The sequence below is a fragment of the Chenopodium album genome, chromosome 10 (assembly GCF_948465745.1).
Source record: "Chenopodium album chromosome 10, dcCheAlbu1.1, whole genome shotgun sequence".
Classification (NCBI taxonomy): Eukaryota; Viridiplantae; Streptophyta; class Magnoliopsida; order Caryophyllales; family Amaranthaceae; genus Chenopodium; species Chenopodium album.
In genome coordinates, this window is record NC_137843.1 from 13,899,872 (window position 1) to 13,920,672 (window position 20,801).

Here is a 20,801-nt window from a genome sequence, read left to right on the forward strand (position 1 = left end):
TCATCTCTCGTTCTCAAGAGATTTTGGGATCGATTCCATTTCCCGTCCTTGTGGCTCTCTAAACACACACACGCAAACAAACACACACACACAAAATTATAATAATAATTATAGACCTCGTAATCCTAACCTTGACCCGGCGACACATGACTTTGATAAAATAACTGCAATCAAAATGATTTGATTTTATTTATTTATTTGTAATATATAACATTGTAAGTGTGTAATTTACATACTTTTGAGTTTTCATTTTCTTCGACCTACCTTTTATCTATTTAGTTACAATCCCTCTATTATTTGTCAAAGTTAGGATTGTGTGAGAAGGGTGTGTCCATCATGAGGGATCTTCTCCTTTATGCCCCTAACCCTTTGAAAGCCTAAGACTTTACACTTTTTAGGGTGTATTAGGATTTGAATTCCTGACTGTTTGGAAGACCTTTGAATTATAGTTGATCCTATCATTACGCTTTTTTGTAAGAAACTAATAAGGAGTCCAATGAGTTTTAGGAAAACTCATAAATCTCGTTCATGTCTTTCTCCCAAGTAGGGTTCAAGGGATATTTAGCATGAATCATATGTTTACCCATGCCCAAATTGGTCTACGTTTACCAAAAATGAGTTCGGGAGTGAGGGTACTAAAATAATGTTCCTTTTAGAGAGGAATCACAATTCTAGCCCAAGTGCAGCCTCTATTAGCTCTTCCTTTTTTACAATTTCATCATCAAATAATATACGCAACGTGATACCTAAAACTAAGTTAATTGATTTTATTTACACACGTTAATCACATAGGAATTGCAATGAATGTCGTTATTCTTATTTATTCAAATTTGTGGAAAAACAAAAGTAAACAAAATTCGCCTTGGCTTAAGTGATAAAACAATCAATTAGTTTGACCAATTATAGTCTTTAATTAACGCAAGATACTATGTGAAGTTGATCAATCAAAATTTTGTTTAAAGTGATCAAACAACACTAATTAATCAATGAAAGTTATTTAAACAATAAAAGACTAGTGATTTATCTAAGTGCTCAGGAAACTAACTGTTCATTCTTTATGCTAAATCTCCGTTTTAGATGTTTATGGACCTTCTTTCTTCTTCGTACCTCCAAGGACTTCAATAGATTCAATTAGGGTTGGAAAGTATTTGGGAAGAGAGAAGAAAAGTAGTATGATAATAAGAGGACTTGAGAGATTAAGGATTTAAGAATAATTATGAGGGGTTTTATAATAGTATATATTGCTGGAAAATTGTGTAGAGTGGATTTTAATATTCTTTTATGATTTTAAATTGTAGGAGACTTTGAAGTGAGTGATTTCTATTAATTGTGGCGATATTAAGATCGTATTCAAGGTACGTTCACGTACTTAGCATAATTATGTTGATGTAATAGCATGCTAAATGTGTTTGATTGATTACAAGTAGTATCATGCTAGGTTTGGAATGGAAATTATGATTTGGATGTATTGGTGATTGGATTATGAAGCATGATTTATTTGTGATGGATTATTGAATGGAAAATAATAGCTTAGAATATTATTTATGAACCACATATTTATTTATGGCATGATAGAGAGCATGTTTAATTAAACTAAATGCTTAATTTGGTTTGGAATATTGAAAAGGAATTTATTTAGGGTTCATATAATTTTTATTGATGCTATAAGAATGAGGAAAGGAGCTATATAAGTGTCTATGTACACGAGGAATAAATTGTATGTTGGTGCCTTAGTGCACTTAAGGTGTTTTTAACACCGATGGATAGGATTTGTGGCGCTTTATGCATTTAAGGTGTCATTGGCACCGAGGTAGAATTAAAAAGGGTTCAACATTAAATATTATGTGGTCACTAATTATTCAAGAATTAAATTGATATATTTGATTGTTTGAATAATTATTGTTGATTGAATGATTATGGTTTGAGAGTCATCACCAAGTTTAATAATCGGTAAATAACGTAAAGTGAAAGAGATTACGCACCAAAACTCTTGGAACGTATATACCTTGAGTATGAACATATGGGGTTTTATATTTAACCATAACTTCTAATGGAGTACATGACGCTGTATATTCCTTTTATTATTATTATGCGCAGGAATTCCGCCACTTACGAGTGGTTTTTGATGCTGGCACGGTTAGCTCCCGTGTTAGTAACCTCAATTTATTGGGGGAGGTTAGTGGGAAACCTGTTCGATGCGTAATCAACGCTAAATAAATTATTTAGTGTCTAGTGAGAAATTTTATTGAATGTTGTATGCTTGAAAAACAGGTGCAACAAGGTAAGTCGTGTGTTGATAGGGAATTGTATGCTAGTGTGTTAATTACGCTTATGTGCTCAGCTATGCTGATTGTGTGTTTTGTGTGTTTGTTGGCCTTGTCTTTATCTTGGCCCTATGATGACCCATTTTTAATGGAGAGTAGTGGAAATAGGTAGAGATAAGCTTTTCAGGTGTTGAAGCATATTCATGAATGGGCATGAGTGAAGAGCGTATTATGCTAGTTTCCATAAGTATATGATGTGTTTATCGCTTTAATTATTTATGATAATATTACTATGCGCGACTAACGAAAAGGGGTTTTGAATTTGGTTTGGTTTTAATAAGGGCCTATAATGGTTCCAAGTTGTAGGTTGATTTTATTTTACTTCGTTTGACTTTGGTTTGACTTTACTTTCGTTGATTGACTTTTCAAGTTGACTTGTTTTGAAAGGTTTTGAAATTAGTCTTCTGCTGTGTGTCTTTGATAATTGCCTTAGCCGTTATCACGGTGGCGGTAATGTCTTAGATATTCCTATTTAAAGTTTTATACAGGGCAAAACAGGTATTTTAAAAGAAAGGAATTTCTAGAGTGTTACAACAGGTCGGCACGGACGTGCCAAAGGTTGCACGGATGTACAGACTTGTTAAAATACGAGCAATAGCTACTGTTCGACCTTGCACGGACGTGCTTCATTTAGCACGGGCGTGTAGGGACTTGCACGATCATGCCACTTATTGGCACGGATGTGCAGCCCTTTTTCTGGCGAAATAGCTTATTTTCGGAAGGTCATAAATTCTTCATTACTCATCGGAATAAGGCATGTGACCAGTCCTTGGAAAGCTCTTGAGATGAACTTTAATCTCCAATTTGAATCACTTCAAAATGTTGAGTAGAAAAAAGTTATGATCATTTGAAGTTGACCTTAGTGAAAAAATCTTTCCAAAACCCATCCAAATACTCTTATTTCACTTTTGGACTCTTTTCCTTTTTTCTTTCACTCTTCCATAGCTCCCTCATTTTCTCCTCTTGCCTCCAACTTCTTTTCTTATTTGTCCAAAAGCTTCAAAGTGCCTTCTTTATACCTAAATATGCACCAAAACACTAGCAACACCGTGAAGCATAGGATACACAAATGCATAAAAATAGAGTAATTAGTGAACTAAGGCATTGATTTCTTACAATTCTAAGGCTCAAAATCACTCTAAAATCATACAAAATTGCAAGCTATCATAACATCATCACACTTCCTATCGGAACAGGAGACCAAAAGTAGGTGTTTTACAGATTGCGTGGAATTTTAGGAAAATATGATGTTAAAGGGATAGATAAGGTAATAAAAAAATTGTATGAAATGATAGTAGTGTTATTATTTTATTAAATAGTAAAGTGTTGCAAGAGAGACAGAGTGGGGGGCATTTAAGGAGTGAGAAATGATAAAGTATGAGAGAGTTGGGACCAAAACTGGGTAAATATATAATATTAAATTGTAAAATATTTATAAAAGAGGAAGTGTAACTTTTAAAACTAACCCGACCCGATCATGACCAAATCCGAGCTTAACCCTACCCGAAGTTGACCTGGCACTTGGACTCGAAAATTTCCTGACCCGAACTTGACCTAACCTGACATAACTCGACTCGAACGCCCATTTGTCAAATATATTTTGATAGACGTTTTTCTCTAACATGCCCAACCAATCAACGACATATTAATGATCTTTTATAACAAGTACCATGACACGTGTCAACACGTGATTAGTTCAAGGTTATAAAAAAATAAAAATATTGAAAGTGAGGGATAGCTCAAGGGGTTAGAGCTAAATCCCAATAGTTATTATGTGCACCATGGTGCATCAAGAAATAGGTGCACCACATAATATGAACATTTAGTAAAACAAATATGAAAACTTCACAAACAATGAACATTTTGTATAAAAATATGAACACGTCACAAAATATGAACATGAACATCCAATTTTATATATTCGTATTTTATGACGTAATGTTCATTTTATATGCACTAAATGTTTAGTAATATTACAAAGTAATTGAATTATCCCGAGCCAATCAAATTTCTTTAACTAAATTGGTGTTCACTATAAAATACTGTTAATGTTCATATTTAAAACTTCGATGTTCATTTTCAAATAATAAATGTTCAAATTCGAACACTGCCAAGTTCATATTTATTAATACTCACTATAAAATAATGTAATGATTATCATTAAAAATTTCAATGTTTATTTTAAAAAATTATATTTTCAAATTCTAATAGTGTCATGTTCATATTATATATGTTCATTTTTTCAGAAACTATAGTTTAATACTTTATTTATATAATTGTTAAAGAAAAAGAGATCATATTAATTTATTATAAATTCTTTTATGTTCGTTATAATGTACTAAATGTTCATTTGAAATATAATAAATGTTCCTTTTTTACATCAAATCCAAATTGTGGTTCATAATTCCTTAACCCATATTTACTTATGTTCATATATCGATCTAACTCAAATGTTCATAAAAACATATACATGTTCAGATATATTACCTAATATGTTCATAATTACAAAACTTAAAAAGGTTTTAAAAATACGTAAATCGAAAACAAAATAAATTTCATATGCAAAGAATCACACAAATTCAGATGTATAAATTATAAAGTACAATATGCCAATTTTTTTTTTAAATGATTACAAAATACATAAATTTTTTTTTAAAAAGTTCATAAGTAATGTATTACATGTTCAAAATTATAATTAAGATGTTCATAATCCAAAAAATACATGTCAGTAAAATTATATTTTTCTAGGAAACGTATCATACATTCATATTTTTAACTTAAAATGTTCAAAATACCAAAATATAACAAAAAACAGCACTGTTCAATTCATAATAAGAGACACAAATATCATTAACAAATAAAATCAAAAGAATATGAAAACTACATATTTCGAAACTCGAACCTAGCCATGGTGATTTAAATAATGGAATCTCATCGGAAAATAATCATCTCTGTCGTATTAACCATCTTCTCATCTCTTTGTAAAAAAAAAAAAAAAAATCCATCTTCTCCTCATCAAATCCGCCCTTTTTAACCTCACTTCATTGCAGAAACTCCATTAACATAGCTTCAAATTGAAGGTTGAAGAAAACGAAATTTGAAATTAATCTATGGTGATCAACAATGGTGATGAAGGAATTAAATCAAAAACAAAATAATGAATGAGGTGAAGGAATTCAATCTTTAGTGATAACAATCGGGATGAAGAAATTAAATCAAAAACAAAAATAATAAATGAGGTTAAGAAAGAGAAAAATAGAGGAGAAAGAAAATAAAGGAGAGAGAAAATCAGAAATTAGGAAAGTGTGAGAGAGAAAATACTGAGGAGAGTGAAATATTGGTCTGTAATTGTTGGAGCATACAGTTTTACATGCACCATGTAAAATTTGCGGCTAAATCCTAGGATCAATTCTCACCCCCGCCCTTTGTGGCTCTCTAAACACTTAAAAAAATAAATAAAATAAAATAAGTAAAGAGACTTAAATAAAATAAATTTTAATAAATTAAAAAAAGAACCCTAAATCCTAACCGGCCACCACCCCTTCCTCTTCCCCAACTGTACTCCTACCGGAAACGGGTCGACCGCCCTCCTTATCCCCTGAAAACGGCCGGCCAACCCACTCCACTACCAAAATAACCTTCCCCGTCACCAAAAAATGACCTCTCTCCCTTCTCAATCCTCAATAACTACTCCCCAAAGCGACCCGGGGAGTGTTTTTATGAGTTCGGTAAGGAAGGGATGTCGATTTGGGGGTTGGGGAAGGGAGAGGGCACTCGATGAAGAAGTTAGTGCTATTAAGAATTTTAGTCAAAGTTCATGTTGTTTGTACACCTTATTGGCAGTTCATGTTGTTCGTACTCTCGTACACCTTGTTTAGGGTAAAAATACCCTCTATATGTGGACCAATGCCACCGCGACACGTGTCCGCAAGCTCAGCGCTCAATGAGCCAATTAGAGCATGACACGTGTCACTCAAATGATAGAAGGGTAAAATTGGGCTCTAAAACCCATAGCCCTAGAAACCGTAAAACGATGGGAAGCCAATCTACTTAGGTTAAATAACCTAAAAGGCACATATCCCAATACTCTATAAATACTGATCTTTACATCAGTTCAAAGGGAGTTTTAATTCATTCTCCAAGGGCAATGCCCCCACAATCACTCTCCCTTCTCTCTACTTTCTCTGTCTAAAATACATTCATCTGGTCACTAACTTGATCGTCGGAGGCGGACCTCCGCCCTCCCCCCCCGGGTCCGTTGTTTTGCAGGTGACCAGGCCGTTCGAGTGTTGCATTGCGGATCTGTCTCCCGAGGGACATACACACCCTCCATTCGGGTACGTACAAAAAACCCCAAAACACACCTTGATAGAAGTTCATGTTGTTAAGACTAATTTTTCCATAGTAATATGAAACAAAATGAATCTAATATATGTTTATTTAATTATAAATTAATAAATCAGTATAAAAGTCAAAGTGTTGCATTTTAAAGAAAACAGAGAAAATAAATTCTTTTGTATAAAGCATAAATAGAGGTCAAAGTGGTGTATATGAATAATGCAAAAGTCAAAATAGGGCAGATGTTTTGGAATGGAATGTGTACAATCAGGTCAATCACTTAAGCGTGTTTTGTTCGTGTCAAGTTTGAAATGTTGATTAACTTGCCAGATATTAAGAAAAACATCTTAAACTTAGCCAGATATCAAGAAAAATACTCCGTATCATATTTGAAAAGAAAGACACAGGAAACTGCTTAGAGCTATTTATATGTGAGAAGAACACTTGCCAGGCTGTGCATCAGTACATGTTCAATTACGGACATGCGGACCATGGCTTGCCAAAAATAAGAATTACCGAGTATTTACTGTCGCCGTCTAGAACGAATAGTCTCTCGTAAACTATGTTTATACTCTGTGCCAGAGTGCCAACTATTCAACGGGATGTTCTTGGATAATTTGGTGCATACTCGGTTATAGTCATTGTCAAGCATTAATGTATACAGACTACTATCTCCAATCATCGCTTTCTGAACAGTTGAAAGACTTGAAACACATACAATATACGAAAGCTTGCAGGATAAGACATTACAGTAATCTAGACCTAGTCAAATACCAAATACAGGATAATACTAGGTGGCTATGCCTATATATATCGAAGTATAGATTAAACTTAACAGCCAAGAATAGGAAGCACCTGGTGTCTAAGTATAGAGGGAAAAAAATGTACACAACCAGACCGTTATCTCTATACAAAAATTCCCCAGAAGTCATCTCATCAGCTCCAGAAGGTCCAAATTCTGGTTATTTGGTACTCCGAGATGAGGAATCCACACCAACCTTATTTTTCGGGTTGATCAAGGGTTCATCTATCAATAATCTGCCATTTCCACAAAATAAGCGCCTCTCCATCATATATACAACCAGCAATAGTCTTTACTCTAGCAGTTCAGTTGATGAGGTTTATTTGATTCCTGTCATCAACCAGCCACTCTCATCCAACCGATATTATGCAATCAAGGCAGATGGGAAGACAAAGGGGTAAACACACAACTTAACTCATCTCATACTATGCTGTAATTCTGTAAATCAACATAGCTTTATAATTTACAACTTTTCTCATATCTTTTAATATGGCTACAGGGAATCACATGCTAGCTCAAAAGAAGAAGACATGGGCACTTGCTGCTTCTGCATCCCTAGCATCCGAGATGTAAAACCAAGACCACCCTTTGATGTAAACGACATATATCAGCAGTTTGAATTCTCTGTAATACCAACATGCCTCGGCGGAAGCAGGCTCTCAGCTAAATCTGTTGCACCTAATGGTCACCCTCCACAATTTTTACGCAGAAACGGGTGGTATATGAGCTCCAAATCTCTAAAAAAGTTCAACATGGAAGAGGCACGAGGTATTGACTCTTCCCTCAGAGCTCGTCTTCCAGACTTCAATATTATGTCTTCTCAAGAAAGTTCAAAGTCTGTGGTTGTTGGTAAGTGGTACTGCCCTTTTATGTTCATCAAAGATGGGAGTGAGAAAGACCAAATAAAGAATTCTCTATATTATGTAATGACACTTGAGCAAAGATGGGAGCGGATTTTTGCTGCCAAGAGAAGCAATAATCAGTAAAAGACTGTGACAGTCGATGCTGTGGTTCCAGCAGAGATGGTAAGAATTGCAGGGCAGGTAGAAGCACAAGAAGAGATGGTTGACGGCAGAGGAGTTGTGTGGTACAAGGCAGCAGATGGAAGCGGAACAGATTATCGGGTGGGGCTTTGCTCACTGATTGTAGAAAGAATAATGTGGGAAGAAGGAAGAGTTGGATGGACTAAAGAGAAAGAAAAGTGGGTCAAAGTGGTAAAAGAAGAGAAATATGAAGGACTAACAGACTGGAAAACTTTTGGTTGCTATTTGCTAGTCGAAAGTTTTGTTCTGAAGCGGGGTGATGGAAGCAAGTTGCTAACCTATGATTTCAGGCACACTCATCAGATAAGAAGCAAATGGGAATGGTATCAATGTATCCTTCATTTTCTGGACAACTGAAAATTTGTTCTTCCTACAGTCCAGCTATTCTGCACGATCCCTTATAAACATACATATACTTAAGGTTTACATTGCTCTGTGTATCAAATAAATCAAAGGATATTGTAAATTTGAAATTTCATTGCTTATTTTTTTTTTAAGTTTAACATAGTTGTAATATTTTACCTTGTTATTAAAAAAGTTCCATTTGTTTGAGTAATATTAGCTTAATGAGTTAATTGACAATGAAATTGATTTACAATTCATTTTGAGTAAATTAAACAGATTTTTTGAATGCATTATGTTGAGCTTTCCATCAACAAGTCATTCTAATCTGAATACAGTATGTTAATAATAGAATAAATTCTTCTGCTTTTGGAGAAAGTTTCAATAGTTCCCGAAACGAAGATTGGTTTAACAGAGGTATTCAACCAAATGATCAGGTTGGAGAAAGCATCTTTCTCACCAATCATAGAAATTAGAAGTCATAGGATCATGTAATCAGAAAAGATCAACTGCTGACTGGAAAGCATATGTAAGCTCTAGAGATCAAGACGAGGCCACCTGCTGTAAATGTTTCCATGGGACATAAAACGAAGATCCTTTGATTCAGACACCATATATCAGCAGTTTGAGTTCTCTCTAACAAAAACATACCTCAACAGCAACAAGATATTGGCTAAATCCGTTATTCCTGAAAGTCTTCACGCATAGAAGGATGGCAGATGACTATCATTCCTCAAAACTATCTCACTCTTGGAGAGGCTCGAAGTCTTAATTCATCTCTTTGTGCTCAAGCTCAACGTCCAGACTTTAGTATACCTTCATCTCAGAACTGTTCAAAGTCTGGTTGTTGGTAAGTGTCCTGCCCTTTTATGTTCATCAAAGAAGGGAACAAGAACAAATAAAAAAGTCCATGTTCTACGGGGATGACACTTGAGCAACATTGAGAGCGAATTTTTTCTTCTGATAGTAGTCACACTCAAGGAAAGGAAGTGGAAGTCAAATGTCATACTTCTAACTAAATTGATCAGAATTTCAGGTCAAGAAACTGTACAAGAAGAGATACACGATGATGACAGAAAAACACAAACAAGTGGGAAGAAGAAAGAGTTGGAAGGACTAAGGAGAACGAGGAGCATTGCCAGGGACCAGGGTAGTTAAAGACAAGGAATGCGAAGGTTCAGGAGACTGGAAAATATATGGTTGCTATGTGCTGGTTGAAACTTTTTGTTCTAACGAGAAATGATGGGAGCTTCGTGCTAACATATGAGTTTAAGCACACTCATCGGTTAAGAAGCAAATGGGAGTGATATGATTATCAATGAGTTCTGCAATCAAGCAGTAATCTCAGTAAACATACAATTTAGTTGCAAAATATACATGTACATTTCAACTACTTCATATAATTCATACTTCCTCTTGGTTTTTTAGATGCATCACTTTTGAAATTACGGATTCTTATGCAATTTTTGAAGTAGAGAGAGGAGAAAAAAAATAAAGGGGTCATGTGATATGAGATAGAGAAAGAGAGAAAATTTATTAATTAAAAAGGAAAGTGATGCATTTAATAGAAAGTGACACATCTACAAAATCGGAGAATATAATGTATATTTTTGGTGCAAATCAGTCTGTGTATCAAAGTACATTTAGGGTCTATTCATATTTATTGAACTGAATTGAACTAATTGGAGCTGAGCTAGAGGTGATCAATGGGCGGGCCTGGCCGGGTTCGGGCCAGGCCGAGGTCAAAAAAAATTGCCCATTTCTCAAGCCAGGCCGGGTCGGGCCAAGCTTCGGGCCGGAAAACGTGTGCCCAAACCCGCCCAAACTAGTCGGGCCATATAGGCAAATTTCGGGCCGGGCCAAAAAAATCAACTAAAAATGCAAAAAATCCATTTCCCAAACCCGTCCAAACTTTTTTTTTAAAATCGGGTCGGGCCGAACCCGAACCGATTTCGGGCCTAAAAATTCTGCCCAAAATCGGGTTCGGCTCGGTGTGATCAGCTCTAAGCTGAGGTGAGGTAAAATGAATATTTTATAAGAGAAGGAAATTAGGAGCTGAAGTGAACAGCCCTAAGTTTGAAGAAATAAAACAGTGATATATATTAATAAATGTGCTACTAGATGATACCTATAATGATGTATTAATGTGAATAAAGTCTTGAATCTAATAAAATAAAATATTTAAATACAGTTTAACGAAGAAAAAATAAATGTTTGCTACTTTTTTTTTTTTTTTTTTTGAAGAAAAATGTTTGCTACTTTGTTAGTTGAAAGAAATGTCAAAGGTATTGTTTTTTCACCTTATTTAAATTAAACTCTATAAAGATATTTGAAGTTTTTTTTTTCCCTTTTAATTGTCGAATTCTGCTTTATCACCCTAATAAATAAAAGTTTAATTTTACTAACACAAAAAAAAAAAAAAAAAAAAAAATTAGTTTAATTATAAAGTAAGTAATAAAGTTAACAGATATTGTGATTGAACCATTAGGCTTTGTTTTCTTCATTTTTTTCTTGTTACTGGTTCTTTTTAAAATAAGACCGATTTAGAAAATTTCATACTAGATCGGCCAATCAAGCCAAATCTTGTTAATTTTTTTGGAAAAAAAAAATAATAATTTTGTTCGCTTATTGTCATAAATCTTTAGTTTTGTATTTATAAAAATTGTAACGGCTTTTAATACATTGATGATTGATGTACAAGTAAAAATAACTTTAGTCTACTCAGAAAAATTGAGGCCAAACTGGTTCAGACTAAACTTTAGAAAATTCAGACCAAAACATGACCAACAGAACAAAGCCTAAACGAGAGCCTTAACTATAACTTCGCCCTATTATAACTTATTTCGTACTCCATATTAGGAAACAATTTCATACGTCATGAATAATTTTTTATTTCCAATAACAGATTACATGTATTTTCAATTTTGAACGTGTGAAGTTGTAATGTTGTTTCGAAATTTAAGAAATTCAATTATTTAAATACAGTGTAATTCATAAGTGACAATATCCAAATGTAACATTACTGCGCTCTGGAGCCAACCATCTTTGAAGATTCTATGCAAACTGGTCAAATATACAAGACTGAGGAACAAAAAGAAGAAAGAAACTTGCATTAAGAAATACGGCAAATAAGTTATTAATATACAAATTAGCACAATCTTATGATTAAATTTAGCCAGATATCCAAAAAAAAAAAAAAAAAAAAAAAAAAAAAAAAAAAAGATACCGGAAACTGCTTAGAGCTGTTTATGTCTGAGAATACCAAGACTTCTTGTGCATGTGCTTTACACAATTACACCCTGTGGGCTGTGGCTAATAAACACATATAAAAAACTAAACTGGCAGGATCAGGTTAATCTAGACCTTGTCAATTGTCAAATACTCTGTAATTTATAATGGTGGCTATGCCTATATATGGAAGTATTGGCCAACTATTTTTTTCGGAATCAGCCAAGAATAGGAAGCACCTGGTGAATAAGAGGGAAAAAATGTACACAACCAGACCCTTATCAGTTATCTCTATACAAACGTTTCCCAGAAGCCATCTCATCAACTCCAGAGGGTCCACATTCTGGTTATTTGGTACTCCAAGATGAAGAATCCACACCAACATATTTGTTCGGGTTGATCAAGGACTCGTCTATCGATGATCTGCCATTTCCACAAAATAAGCGCCTCTCCGTCAGATATACAACAACCACCCATAATAATGTCCACACATCTCACCATACTTCTGATGATGAGGTTTACTTGATTCCTGTCATCAACAAGCCACTCTCATCCAACCAGTATTATGCAATCAAAGCAGATGGGAAAGCAAAGGGGTAAACACACAACTTAAATTATCTCATACTGCTATGAACTAACATAGCTTTATAATTTCCGGATTTTTTTCATCTTATGACATGCTAACAGGGAATCATATGCAAGCTCAAAAGAAGAAGACATTGGAACTAGCTGCTTTTGCATCCCAACCATCCAAGATGTAAAACCAAGACCACCCTTTGATGCAAATGACATATATCAGCAATTTGAGTTCTCTGTAACACAGAGTTTTCTTGATGGAAACAAGCTCTCAGCTAGATCCGTAGCACCTGATGGTCACCCACCATATTTTTTACGCAGAAAAGGATGGCATATGAGCTCCAAATCTCTAAATAATTTCAACATGGGAGAAGCTCGCGGTATTGACTCTTCTCTTAGAGCTCGTCTACCAGACTTTAATATTTTCGCTTCTCAAGAAAGTTCAAGGTCTGTGGTTGTTGGTAAGTGGTACTGCCCTTTTATGTTCATCAAAGATGGGAGTGAGCAAGACCAAATCAACAATTCCATATATTATGAAATGACACTTGAGCAACGATGGGAGCGGATTTTTACTACCGAGAGAAGCAACAATCAGAAAAAGACAGTGATGGTCAATGCAGTGGTTCCAGCAGAGATGGTAAGAATTGCAGGGCAGCTAAAAGCGCAAGAAGAGATGATTGACCCCAGAGGAGTGGTGTGGTACAAGGCAATAGATGGAAGTGGAACAGTATATCGGATGGGGCTGAACTCACTGATTGTAGAAAGAATAATGTGGGAAGAAGGAAGAGTTGGATGGACTAAAGGGAAAGAAAAGTGGATCAAAGTGGTAAAAGAAGAAAAATATGAAGGAATAACAGACTGGAAAACTTTTGGTTGCTATTTGCTAGTCGAAAGTTTTGTTCTGAAGCGAGGTGATAGGAGCAACGTGCTAACATATGATTTCAGGCACACTCATCAGAGAAGAAACAAATGGGAATTATATTAATGAATCCTTCATTTTCTGGACAGAGCTGAAAAATTATCTTCCTACAGTCCAGCTATTCTGCATGATCCCTAATAAATATACATATACTTGCAAGGTTTACATTGCTCTGTGTATCTAATAAATCAAAGGATATTGTAAATTTGAAATTTCATTGCTTAAAATATTTATTTTTTAAAACTAAATATAGTTTTAATTCTACCTTATTATTCAAAAAAGTTCCATTTGTTTGTGTAATACTAACTAAATGAACCATGAAATTTATTTACAATTCATATGAGAAAATAAAACAGATTATTCAACGCATATGTTGAGCTTCTGATCAACAAGTCATTCCAATCTGAATATAGTATGTTAATAATCAAATAAATTCTTCTGTTTTGGGAGAAATTTTCAGAAGTTCCTGGAAAGAAGATTGGTTCAACAGAGGTACTTAACCAAATGATTGGGTTGGAGAAAGCGTCGTTCTCACCAATTACAGAAATCATAGGCTCATGTAATCAGAAAAGATTAACTACTGGAGCCTGTAGCATTTCAACACTCAAGACCAAATTTGAAACTTTCTTATCAATCGGTATAAGGCAAGACATCACTTAAGTTTCCTCAAGAAGTTCAACACCAAGAGGGCATTTTCTTGAGGAGGGAATTATTCTCCACGACTCCACCTCTAACTATTTTGCTACTTAATATACACAATCATTATAGCAACTTATTCCTTTCTCAAAATTTACAAATACTAACCTTTATATACCAATGCCCTTCTAGTGGATGCCAACTAGCTTAGGTGGTAAAGTCATATAGAGGTGATGTCCATGACCTTGGTATACATCACCGCCCTTCTAATGGATGCTAACTAGCTTAAGTGGTAAAGTCATATAGAGGTGATGTCCATCAATGACCTTGTATACATCACCACCCTTGTCCATACATCTCACCATAATAATGTCATATAGAGGTGATGTCCATCAATGACCTTGTATACATCACCACCATTCAATATAAACATTATTCTGAACCTTCGTGCACTCATGTAGTTTTCCTCATTTGGGTCATTTGAAGTTAGTAACTCTATTTTATTTTTGTTTTAAACATTAAAACTGCAGACTATAAGTATTGCCGTTAAACTAGACCAGGTCAAATTACATATAGAAGGCTACTAAAATAATCTATAATCCAACTATTGTTCTTTCTACATCATTGTATAAACAGACAGGAGGAGTGTACATCAGGGTAAACATACATCTATATAGCACCATAACCTTGTCCCTTTACAAAACTCCCCTAATCCATCTTATTGTCACCAAATGCAATTTCTGACTCCAAGATAAGTATCCACAAGGACTATACCAGCCTGGTTTATTTAGTTTTGCAGGAACTCACCTAAGACACATATATAAGATCTGCCATTATCTATAAAATAAGTATATAAATAAACTTCTATCAGTCTATCGAATTTTATATTCTGACAGGTCACGCCAATCTGCTTGCATAACTTACCATTACATCGTATCAGACACACGCGAGAGCACGCACACACATGTACACACACGCATACACACACACACACACATGAAAGATCGAGTTAAAAAGTCTTTAATAATGAGCTGTCAAAAAAACAAAACGATTGAAGTGCTGCTGAAAAGAGTTATGATCAGGGAAGAATGTAACAGTTGATTCAGAGGATGAACATCAGATATGAGGCATAGCTCATTGATTGTAGAAAGAATGATGAGGGAACGGAAGCAAGTCAGGGTAAAAAGATACGGAATATGAAGCAATAGGAGATATACTCATTGTGCAATAACAGATGGATGTTTCCCCACACTTTAAAGATTTACCCTTTGTTCGGATAGGAAATAACGTGTTACTTCCCGTACTTGAATAAGTGTATCAGTTATATGAAATGGCAGTATACTAGGCAAAATTACTCTCATTGATATCAACTTTGCGGTGTTTTACGATTAATGACGTTAACTTTTATCACTTGTTGGATTGACATCAACTTGTTATAAAAATACGGAGTAATAAAATTAACATAAATGACATTAAATAACCAATTTTATGTAACTTTAACCCTCATAAAAGTATAAAATTCCTTATTAACATTCATTTACTTGCAAGTAGTTTTTATTGTATTGGAAAAAAATATCATACAAATGATCGATGTGGAGTAAACCCGACTGTTTAACGCTCATTGTTAGAAGATGCTCTTATTTCCTCTGAACCAAGCTTAGCTTGGTATAGAGTACTTTTTATATGATAATCTCTATGTTTTATTTCAAAACAAAACAAAAAAAAAAAATCTACTCCCTCCGTTTTTTTTAAGTGACACACTTTTCTTAAACGGTCGTTTTTTTTAAGTGACACACTTCTTCTTTTAGAAATTCCTTACATTTTAATAATATATCTTCACCCCACTATCTCTTACTTTATCATTTCTCACTTCTTTCATGGTCTCCACTTCCTCTCACATTCTTTTACTTTATTATTTCTCACTCCTCCAACCTACCCCACTAACATCTTATTTTATTAAAGTCAATAAAATCTCCTAAAACTACGTGCCGGTCAAACTGTGTCACTTAAAAAAAAACAGAGGGAGTATGTTTTATTATTTCTCTTTTCTCCCACAAAGAATGTACTCTGTTACCGTTTCAGTCATATTTTATTAACATATTGTATTCTTAGTCTGGTCCACATTATAATACTCACTCTATTTCACTTGCATAAAATTTTGTGCACAACCTAGTAATACAATTAGATAGATATTAGTGTTTGATAATAATGTTGTCAATGTTAACATCGTGCCACTCATGCTTCAAACATTGTATGCCCATTTGAGTTTCATGTGAGGGGTTTGTAACCTCATTTGCCTCCACTTTTCCATTTTTTTTTTTTTTTTTTTACAAAGAATTCAATTGCAAATATTGAAAAGTTTATAGGCCTATTAAGACCTTTACAAAGCTATGAGCAACACTTGCTCTTATGAACAAAAGAAAACAAACAAACTTAAAAGAAACTGCCATCGTAGTCATCCCATGAGTGTTGAAACCAATTTGTAATAACATGTGCATAACAAAAAACTTAAATCTTAAAAGATATTTTCTAGTTTAATTAAACAAGTTTGAGCGGGGAAATTCTCAAATTTTTCTCTTATTTTCCCCCTAATTTCTCAAATTTGAAAATTCATGTTAAAATAGGGTTTTATCTTCTTGTAAAAGTATTGGGTAAAACGGACTCATGTGAGTCCGATCATAAAACAGAAAAATATCTAATTCCTGATGAAAATTAACTTATTCCTGACTAAAATGATTTTATTCCTGACTAAAAATATCTAATTCCTGATAAAAATTAACTTATTCCTGACTAGAATGATTTTATTCCTGACTCAAAATATCTAATTCCTGACAAAAATTAACTTAAACCTGACTAACAAAATCTTATTTCTGATAAAAAAAAAATTACTTAATATCTTTTACTAATCACTAAGAATATCTGATTACCCACTAAACAAAGAAATGTCTGATTACCCATCAAGTAAGATCCATGTCGGTGATTGAACAAGGACCAAATCAAGTACATGGTTCCAACAGTAAGAGCACCACAAGCAGCATCAAAGAGAAGCGACGCAACAACATTTGAGAATATCCTTGGTTCTTTCCCTCAAAGAATTGAACCTTAGAGGTAGGAATTCGGATCTTTCATTGATGAGTTGTTCAGGTTTGAATTGGGGTGCTGGGTTTTGTTGATGACGAAAAAGGGCATGAAATGACGGGGGCGAAGGTGGTGGTGGTGGCCGAGACGGCAGAGATCGGCGGAGACAACGATGAAATGGGTGGTGGATGGGTGTGTTCATTATAATCCGGACTCACGTGAAACGGTCTCACGTAAAACCTTCTCTATTTTCCTTCTACATTCCAATTTTCACCAATTTAGGTTAAAAACTCTTCGGTGAATATACTTTTATTAGAATATTACAATCAAATCAATCAAGGTATTCGTCTAGAAATTAATGATGTTACGTGTATTTGACATGAGAGTAAATGATTGAACAATGTACTACGTAGATAATATCTATTCCGTACACTTTTTTTTTAATATTTTGTATTGAAAATAATTCATTAATAAAAAAGTCATACAACATCTACAAATTTAATTTGGATTCAACAAATACATAACATATTATACCAAATCCTTCCTAACAACAACGATAGAGAAGATTTTACACTGTGAAACATCTCCCGTTAAATCATCAAAAAGTACTTGGTATAGTTTTAGAGACAACAAACAATTTATTGCAACCAAGAGAATTATTTTCATCTTTTCGTATTTGAAAAATGATAATTTTCACCAACAAAATAATTTATAGCAATCCATTAAATCTGGGAATTTTGCATTACAAAAGTTGTTTTTTTTTTTAAAGCAAAGACAAACTCCAGAAATATACTACTCCATAGAACACAACGAGTCAATCAGAAATTTGATTGTTGTTTGTGATTCTGCTGTTTTCGAAAATCAAGAAAAGTGAAATCCAGGTTGATTATCAATGCAGCGAAACAAGAAGATTGAAGAAATATGCAGCATAATGCATAATCATATATCTTTGAAGATTCTGTAACATGCAAAACTTGGTCAAAAACAAGACCGAGGAACGAAAAGAACCGCGAAATTTACATTAAGGAACACGACATCAGGTTGCAATACTAACTAGTACAATCCTATAATTAAATTTAGCTTAATATCAGGAAAATTATCTGGAGAGAAAGATACAGGAAACTGCTGAGAGCTGTTTTTTTTTTTTTTTTTTTTTTTTTTTTTTGTGTGAAAAGACCAAGACTTGTTTGTGAATAGTCGCGTAAACTATGTTTTGATTGTATGCCAAATATTCAAGGAAAGTTATTAGATAATCATAATTAAGTGCATACTCGCGAGATTTATACTAGACAAGGTCATACATGACGTTTAGGCGACTGAATAACATATGAAAGCTGGCAGCATCAAGCATAAATTAACATAGATCTAATCAAAAGTCAAATAACACATTCAGGCGACTATATATAACGAAGAATAGGCCAATTGTTATCCTTGAGTCAGCCAAGACTAGGAAGCACCTGGTGTCTAAGTATAGAGGGAAAATATGTACTCAACCAGACCCTTATCTCTATACAAAAATTCCCCAGAAGCTATCTCATCAGCTCCAGAAGGTCCAAATTCTGGTTATTTGGTACTCCGAGATGAGGAATCCACACCAACCTATTTTTTCGGGTTGATCAAGGGTTCATCTATCAACAATCTGCCATTTCCACAAAATAAGCGCCTCTCCATCAGATATACAACCAGCAATGGCGAAAGCTCTCACACTTCTGTTGATGAGGTTTATTTGATTCCTGTCATCAACCAGCCACTCTCATCCAACAGATATTATGCAATAAAAGCAGATGGGAAGACAAAGGGGTAAACACACAACTTAAATCATCTCATACTATGCTATAAATTAACATAGCTTTATAGTTTACAATTTTTCTCATATGTTTCTATATATGGTTACAGGGAATCATATGCAAGCTCAAGAGAAGACGACATTGGCACCTGCTGCTTCTGCATCCCATGCATCCGAGATGTAAAACCAAGACCACCCTTTGATGCAAATGACATATATCAGCAGTTTGAGTTCTCTGTAACACCGACATGCCTCGGCGGAAGCAGGCTCTCAGCTAAATCCGTAGCACCTGATGGTCACCCTCCACATTTTTTACGCAGAAAAGGATGGCATATGAGCTCCAAATCTATAAAAAACTTCAACATGGGAGAGGCTCGAGGTATTGACCCTTCTCTTAGAGCTCGTCTTCCGGACTTCAATATTTTGCCATCTCAAGAAATTTCAAAGTCAGTGGTTGTTGGTAAGTGGTACTGCCCTTTCATGTTTATCAAAGATGGGCGTGAGAAAGATCAGATCAAAAATTCCATATATTATGAAATGACACTCGAGCAAAGATGGGAGCGTATTTTTTCTGCCGAGAGAAGCTATGGTCAGGAAAACACTGTGATAGTCGATGCGGTGGTTCCAGCGGAGATGGTAAGAATAGCAGGGCAGCTAGAAGCGCAAGAAGAGATGATTGATGGCAGAGGAGTGGTGTGGTACAAGGCAGCAGATGAAAGCGGAACAGACTATAGGGTGGGGCTGAGCTCACTGATTGTAGAAAGAATAATGTGGGAAGAAGGAAGAGTTGGATGGGCTAAAGAGAAAGAGAAGTGGATCAAAGTGGTAAAAGAAGAGAAATATGAAGGAATACGAGACTGGAAAACGTTTGGTTGCTATTTGCTTGTCGAAAGTTTTGTTCTGAAGCGGGGTGATGGGAGCAACGTGTTAACATATGATTTCAGGCACACTCATCAGATAAGAAGCAAATGGGAATGATAAATGAGTCCTGCTTTTCTGGACAGGTCTGAAATAAAGATATCCTAGCCTAATCCACATATTATAAGCATACATATAATTGCAAGGTTTACATTGCTTTGTGTATTTACTAAATTAAGAGACTTTGTATATATATGTAATTACATTGCTTTGCATTAGAAAAAATAGTTACAATATTGTATCTTGTTGATCTAAATATATGAATTTGTTTGTGTGATTAAAAATATAATGGACATTGAAATTACATAACATTTTGGCTGAGTAAATTAGGTAGATTATTTAATGCATATGTTGACCTTCTAATCAACTAGTTCAATATACAGAACCACTGCAATTCGAATATAGCATGTTAATAAATTAAATAAATTCTGTTGTTTTGTGAGAAGGCTTCAATAACTCCCAAAGGTAGGTTTTATATGTAGTCAACCTAGTCATCAGATTAGAGAAAGCATTTTTTACACCAATAATAGATGTTATTGGCTCATGTAATTGGAAAAGATCAACTGCTGGAGCCTATAACATTTCAAAACTCATGATCAAATTTAAAACTTCCTTTATCAACCGTTTGACAGCACCATCACTGGAGTTTCCTTAACATGTACAACATCAAGAGGGCATTTTTCTGAAATGAATATTATTCACCACCCCTAACTATTTACTCAGTAATATACATATCATTGTAAAAACTTATTTTGTGGTAAAAAAAAAATCATTGCTACTAGCTTAGTCTATACTACTGCACTTTTGGTGG

At 34.5% G+C, this 20,801-nt stretch overlaps 3 protein-coding genes across 3 annotated transcripts; all 3 read left to right on the forward strand.

The window, feature by feature from the left end:
- Positions 1-7,514: 7,514 nt before the first annotated feature.
- On the forward strand, positions 7,515-9,063 carry LOC145563621 (uncharacterized). The gene is made up of 2 exons (XM_081624061.1): positions 7,515-7,861; positions 7,964-9,063. The coding sequence occupies exons 1-2, from the start codon at positions 7,545-7,547 to the stop codon at positions 8,448-8,450; spliced, it is 804 nt and encodes a 267-aa protein (XP_081480187.1). The 5' UTR covers positions 7,515-7,544; the 3' UTR covers positions 8,451-9,063.
- Positions 9,064-9,568: 505 nt separating this feature from the next.
- LOC145564893 (uncharacterized) lies at positions 9,569-13,638 on the forward strand. Its single transcript, XM_081625057.1, has 4 exons — positions 9,569-9,692; positions 9,886-9,999; positions 12,388-12,673; positions 12,765-13,638. Exons 1-4 carry the CDS (start codon positions 9,569-9,571, stop codon positions 13,636-13,638), a joined length of 1,398 nt encoding a protein of 465 aa, XP_081481183.1.
- A 5,053-nt stretch (positions 13,639-18,691) lies between these two features.
- LOC145563622 (uncharacterized) lies at positions 18,692-20,090 on the forward strand. The gene is made up of 2 exons (XM_081624062.1): positions 18,692-19,086; positions 19,183-20,090. Exons 1-2 carry the CDS (start codon positions 18,770-18,772, stop codon positions 20,048-20,050), a joined length of 1,185 nt encoding a protein of 394 aa, XP_081480188.1. The 5' UTR covers positions 18,692-18,769; the 3' UTR covers positions 20,051-20,090.
- Positions 20,091-20,801: the final 711 nt, after the last annotated feature.